This window comes from Colobus angolensis, unplaced genomic scaffold (assembly GCF_000951035.1).
Source record: "Colobus angolensis palliatus isolate OR3802 unplaced genomic scaffold, Cang.pa_1.0 Scaffold17, whole genome shotgun sequence".
Taxonomy (NCBI): domain Eukaryota; kingdom Metazoa; phylum Chordata; class Mammalia; order Primates; family Cercopithecidae; genus Colobus; species Colobus angolensis.
The window spans coordinates 1018598-1024493 of NW_012114821.1; the positions used below are offsets into that span (position 1 = coordinate 1018598).

General features: G+C 63.8%; 2 protein-coding genes across 2 annotated transcripts; both read right to left on the reverse strand.

The window, feature by feature from the left end:
• Positions 1 to 5: 5 nt before the first annotated feature.
• On the reverse strand, positions 6 to 4643 carry LOC105509102 (WD repeat-containing protein KIAA1875-like; the record flags this gene model as incomplete). Its single annotated transcript, XM_011938210.1, is given in 12 exon segments — positions 6 to 377; positions 811 to 973; positions 1047 to 1168; positions 1247 to 1444; positions 1560 to 1745; positions 1841 to 2068; positions 2208 to 2285; positions 3193 to 3276; positions 3374 to 3499; positions 3580 to 3837; positions 3944 to 4093; positions 4239 to 4643. Coding segments are annotated over 12 exon segments (2370 nt in total), but the record flags the coding sequence as incomplete, so codon positions are not given.
• LOC105508978 (WD repeat-containing protein KIAA1875-like) lies at positions 4201 to 5890 on the reverse strand. Its single transcript, XM_011938035.1, has 6 exons — positions 5693 to 5890; positions 5471 to 5613; positions 5150 to 5386; positions 4989 to 5079; positions 4733 to 4837; positions 4201 to 4624 (listed from the first exon to the last, which is right to left on the reverse strand). The coding sequence occupies exons 1-5, from the start codon at positions 5869 to 5871 to the stop codon at positions 4738 to 4740; spliced, it is 750 nt and encodes a 249-aa protein (XP_011793425.1). The 5' UTR covers positions 5872 to 5890; the 3' UTR covers positions 4201 to 4624; positions 4733 to 4737.
• Between the last annotated feature and the right edge of the window lie 6 nt (positions 5891 to 5896).

The following is a 5896-nucleotide window of genomic DNA, read 5'->3' on the forward strand; positions in this document are numbered from 1 at the left end:
TCTATGGGGCCCAAGTCCAGCAGCTGCGAGTGCGACCAGTCGGTCTCCTCCAGCAGCGGCGGCTCTTCGGGCAGCTGAGCAGGCCCAGCAGGGCCCAGGCCGGCCTCGGGCTCCAGGCAGAAGCTCTTCAGCGTCTCGGAGAGCACTCCGAGACGGAGCTGGCGGGTCCCCCAGCTGCGCGTGGGTGCCAGCGTCCGCTGGGCCTGGAGCTCCGGGGAGAGAGAGGGCGGCTCCGCAGGCGAGACCACCATCAGAGGCACCTCTGAGACCTGCGAGAGCCTCCCGGAGACGCTGGAGGGCGACCAGGAGGTGCCCGAGGGTACCACGGAGGTGCGCGTGGGTGCCCCAGAGACCACTGAAGTCTGCGATGGGGTCTCCTTGGGAGGAGAGGAAAGTGCTGAGGTCTTGGAGACCTTGGGCAGCACCACCAGCAACGTGGCTGAAGACAGTGGCTGCAAGCTTTCCATCTGTGGGGAGGTGACCCACAGCCAAGCACCCTGGCTCCTTGAGCACCCCCATGGCCACTGAAACTCCCTTCTGCCCGACCCTCAGCCCAAGGCAGGGGCTGCCCCTCCCTTGACAAGGAGGTCCCAGGGCTGTCCCTGGCTCAACACCCAGGGCCAGACACCCCCTGTTGACTTCCACCTGTGCAGGGAAATCTCCAGAGATGCTCAGGGCAGGGAGGCTGGAGGCCCAGGACTCGGCAAGGCAAGGGGCCCGTGGCCTCAGTTGGTTTTGATCCCAGGACTTGTAGAAAGCCAGAGAAGGCAACAGGGTTCCCAAGGCACCCCCGGCCCCCACCAGCCCAACCTGAAGCTGCTGGATCATGTCCTCCAGTTTCTGGCAGCAGCGAGTACGCAAGCCAGCCTTGGAGTCCAGGTCGGGGCTCTGGACCCAGGTCATCATCTCCTGGAACAGGAAGCCTTCCGGGTCCTGAAGGCCCAGCCCGTGCAGCAACTTCTTGAGCTCTGGCCTGGGACAGATGCATGTGGCTTGTCCAGAGGCCTTCCCAGTGGCAGGGAAGGCTGGGCCAGAGCGTGACTCACCGGCAACGCACTGGAGAGTAGAGGAAGTAGGACATGAGCTCCAGCACCACATCCCAGGACTCCAGGGAGCAGGCCAGGAGCAGCTGCAGCGCCAGCATCACGAACTTCTTCTGGGTCTGGTCCTGAGGCAGGCGGAGGGGATGTGGTTGCTGAGGGCGGGTGGGCAGGAAGGAAGACTGGGGGCAGGACAAGGGGCACACCTGGAGGCTGGGGGGCTGGTCCAGGTTGAGCAAGTAGATGAGCAGGCCCTGCAGCTGGCCTTGGAGATCACTGCCTATGTTGGGCAGCAGCCTCAGTAGCACCTGCAGGATGTGCACACGGTCCACCCACGTGGTCTCCTCCAGCAGGGCCACCAGCAGCGAGGCCAGGCCCTCCACCGTGCCCGCCTCCGGGTATGCCTGCAGGGTAGCATACTGAGGTCCTGCTCCCATGTCACACCCAAGCCAGCCCCTACCTTCTCCCCTGTCCCTCACCCTAACCCATGCTTCTCAGGCATCCTCAATTCCCTCCAACCTGCAGGTTGAAGACGGGGAACAACTCTTTGAACCAGGTCTGGTAGATGAAGAAGTGCAGAAACTTGGGCAGATGCCCGTAATGCTCATCCGAAAGCAAACTCCCATAACGGTGCCAGTGATGAGGGTGGGTCCTGGCAGTCTCGCAGGTGCGCTGCCGGGGCTCCTGGGTCCAGTCCACAGCACTCTAGTGGAGCAGCAGTGGCTGCAGGTCCCACCTGTCTGGGTCTCAGTGTAAGCCCACCTCCCATGGTGGCCTGGGGCCCCTGCCTGAGCCTCTACCTGATCCTCCAGTTCCCAGGAATCTGGCTGCTGGCTGGAGTGCGGGCTCAGGGAAGCCGAGGCCCGGTCCAGCTCCTCCTCTACCTCTTCCTTCTCCTTCTCTTCCTTCTGATCTTTCTCCTCCTCCTCTCCAGGCTTCTCCCCCAGCCACTGGAGCAGCTTTCTCTGCCACTGGGCTTGGGATGGCCTGGGGTGCTGTAACCACAGGGCATCCTGGCTTGCCCCTGGCTGCAGAGGGGCAAGAGGTGGTGCCTGATAGGTTGCAAGGACAGCAGAGCCCTCCCCTACCAGCAAAGTCCCCAGCCCCATCCCTTGCCTTGAGCTTTCTCTGGGAGGCGAGCTGAGTCAGGGATCCGAGGCCGCTGACCTCTGCATTTAGCCACATCTGCTGGAGCACCACAGAGTTGGGCACATAGCCGGGGAAGCAGATAGGCCTCAGGCAGTACTGGAGGTGGGCACAGCAGGGAATGCTGAGAACCTGGATTCCCCCAGCCTGGCCACCACCTTGGTCACCTGTATAACCTCTCAGAGCCCCTCAGCTGCCAGTCCAGCTCTGCTGCCAGGCCTCCGACAGCTGACTGAGCTGGCACCCCTACTCTCAACACAGATGGCAGGAGAACCCTGAGATACCAGGGGCGAGGCCCTCAGTGAGCGTCAGCTGTGACAAATGAGAAGGGAAACCTGGGGAAGTGCTAGCTTCCGGGGGCCCTGACACCCCACAAGCTCCTCACAGGACTTGGCCCAGCCCTGGGGCAAGAAAGTCTAGAAGAAGCACAGGGGCCAGGGAGGAAGGAAGGAGCTTGGAGAGGGGGCAGCGAAGAGCTTGATGATGGTACCCAGGTCCAAAGAGTCAATAATCCACCTGGGCAAGTGATGGTGCCAGGCATAGGCTGGGGGAAGGGCTGAGGCCTGCCTGGGCACCTGGTGTATGTGAGGGTGGGAAGACAGTGGATTCTGAAGGGCCAGGTTCCCTTGACTTTGCTCCTCTAAAGGGCAGGGACTCTGGTCTTCCAGGAAAAGTCTCTAGGGGACCTGCCTTTCCACAGCCTCCACGGGGGAAAGCAGTGTGTGTGGCGTAACCGGCTGGGGGCCTGGCTTTGCCTGATGTCAGCTCCCAGAGCAGCAAGGAGTCTGTGGCCACAAACACAGCTGTACTGGAACAGGGTTAGACAGACTGTGAAGGGTGAGGGGTGAGGGGTGCGTGGGAGGCTGCAGCCTGGCCCTCTGGTTGTAGGTGGGCATGGCCCTTGGGTCAGATTTGGACACAAAGATTTGTAGCAAAGGGGAGATGGCAGGCACAAGAGTGATGCCTGGAGAGGAGTGGCTCTCCAGGAGCTGGATGGGGGTCTCACCTTGTGGGGCTGCATGGCGGCAGGAAAGAAGCCTCCGAGGCTAGAGAGAGGCTCCTTGGGCTGTCTCTTTGGCAGCAGTGGGATCTGGGGGATGGAATGGGGGCTCAGAACAACACAGCCCCCAGTGCCCCTGCAGCTCTGCCCCTCAGAAGGTGGTACCCCACCTGCCTGGATCCCTCACCCTGCACTGCAGGTGGGAGGATGGCAGGTCCAGGGCTACGGTCGTCCTCCCTCGGAGCTGCTCCAACTGCAGCTGCAGATCCAGACTGAGACCCAGGTAGTGGCTCAGTGAGGAGCGGGCCAGAAGCTGGGGGTATAGGAGGAGTCACAGGGTGGCAGAGGGGCCATGGCGGCCCAGCGGGCATGTGGGAAGACAGGAAGCCTTACCTGGGATGCCTTGCTGTGCACCCTACGGTGGGTGGGTGGGATTGGCACTGTGACTCGGGGAGGCTGGGAGAAGTGCTGGCCCAGGGCCCCCAGGTCCTGTGGGGACAGGGCTGTTGGCACTGTTTGGGCTGCAGTGCTGACCTCACCCCAGGCAAGACAGTGGGCAGCTTGGGGTAGGGCACACACATCCCAGGTCTCTCTCTCTACTGTGAGGGTCCCAGTGCTCCACCGCTGGGACTCCCTTCCAGACTGCATGCCCTGGGAGGGTAGCAGGAGCAGACAGACCATCAGAGATCAAGTGGGAGGGGTGGGTGGAGAGGAGGGGCCAGGGTCAGGACTGGGTTGGGGGAGACCCCACACCTACCAGCAGGCCAGAGCCATAGATCAGACGGAGGTAATTGTCAAAGCCTTCCTGACGCTGCTGCCAGGAGGGTGGGGGCCGGGCTGCTGGGACCAGCAGCCCCAGCCTCAACTGCTGAAGGTCTCGGTCCCGGGCCACTAGGGCGGCCAAGTCCTGAGTCAGGGTTCAGGGATCAGTCTGCTCTTCCTTGAGCCTTGCTACGCGCTGCCCAGACAACCACAGGGATCCCAGGCCTGCCCCAGGGCTGAAGGCTGGGGCCTGAGCCTGGGCAGGGCGGGTTAAGGAGGACCCACCCCACCTCCTTCGGCACCAGGGGCCGAGATGTTGCCCTCGGACGATGGATGAGAGACAAGGCCTTGCTGCAAACAGGGACAGGCACAGGTGGGATGCTGGGTGGCATGTCAGTGGGTTGGGGCAGAAGCTGGGACAGGGACTGACCCCAAATGGGTGTGCCAGGGCTCAGGCAGGCTTGCATCAGCTCCAGAGGGCCCCACACAGCCAGGCACTCACCCAGGGTGGGAAAGGGGGGCCTCCAGGAGGGTTGAGCAGGCCTGTATGGGGCCTGAGGCTGGCTGCCCCATGGAGGTTGCGGAGCCTCTGCAGTTGGGTGGAAGTCAGTGATTCCTGGCTCGTCAGCGGCAGCGGAGGGTCATCCACCATGTCTGGGACCTTCCAGAACATCTTCTGAATAGGGGAAGGAACCTGTATCCCTGGCTGGGGGAACCCAGGTCTGCCCCCACAAGGTGGGCAAGGTGAGGGGCCCACCTTGCTCACTCTGTCCTCACCACACACCTTAACTAGGTAGGATGTAGGCAGGTAGAGCCTATGGGACACCAGGCAGAGGCGGGATCCCAGTGCCAGCACCAGGTCTCCACTGTTGCTGCAGAAAGCCAGGGCCTGAGGGGCACCATTCAGCTGCAGGAGCCTGGAGGGGACCCAGGGCAACCGAGGCTCAGCAGGGACAAGGCCTTCTCCACCCAGTCCAGCCACTGGGCTCTGGTGGGAGGCAGAGGGAGGGGACCCCAGCCCTCCCCACCTCCCAGCCTACCGCAGGAGGCGGTTCTCAGCGGTCCAGATGCGAACGGTGCAGTCCAGGCTGGAGCAGGCATACAGCTTGAGCGCGGGGCAACAGCACAGGCCTGGGGGCAGGGTTCAGGGTCAGGAACCGAGCGGGGCAGGAGCTGGGCTTCACCCGCGCTGCCCCCTCACCGGTGATGTGGTCCGTGGGGTCGTCCTGGGGCCGGTGGTCTAATCGCGGACTGTCGCCCAGGCCAAACTGCACCAGGCCGTAGGTAGCGCTGTCTGGGTCTTCAAAGCCCACGGTGACGCGTCTGCCTAACGCACAGAGCGCCACGGCCGGGTAGCAGCAGGAGAAGGTGCGCAGCAGGCTCAGGCTCTCCTCCGCGTAGGGGAAGACGCGCCACATCTTCACCGTCAGATCCCCACCTGTGGGCAGCGGAGCCTGGCTGGGCCTCGTCGGAGGGGAGGGGGCTCTGTGGCGGCCTGACCGTTGGCAGGGGAGCTACTGACCCGAAGACACGATGCTGTTCCAGGTGGATGCGATGGCGACGACCGGGCCCGGGCTGTGCGCCTCCGTTTGGAAGACAGTCTTGGAGGACAGCCAATCCAGGACTGACAGCGTGCCGTCCATGTGCCCCACCACGGGCAGGTACCTGCGAGGGGGAAAAGCCTGTTGGCGCGGACCCTGCCGCTCCTTCCGCCCGCCAGACCCTCGCCGGCTCCGGCACCCACCGGTTCTTGTTCTTCCAGGCGCAGGCCACAGCGCTGCGGCGCAACTCGCCCTGGTGCTGGCGCACGACCTCCCAGGAGGAGAAGGCGCCTCCGAGATCCGTGAGGTGGCTGTACAGGTGCAGACAGCAAGGCTGCGGTGCAGGGGACGGCGGCGGGCACACGCGGTGCAGCACGCTCATGGGGCAGCGTGCCGCGTTGGCGCGG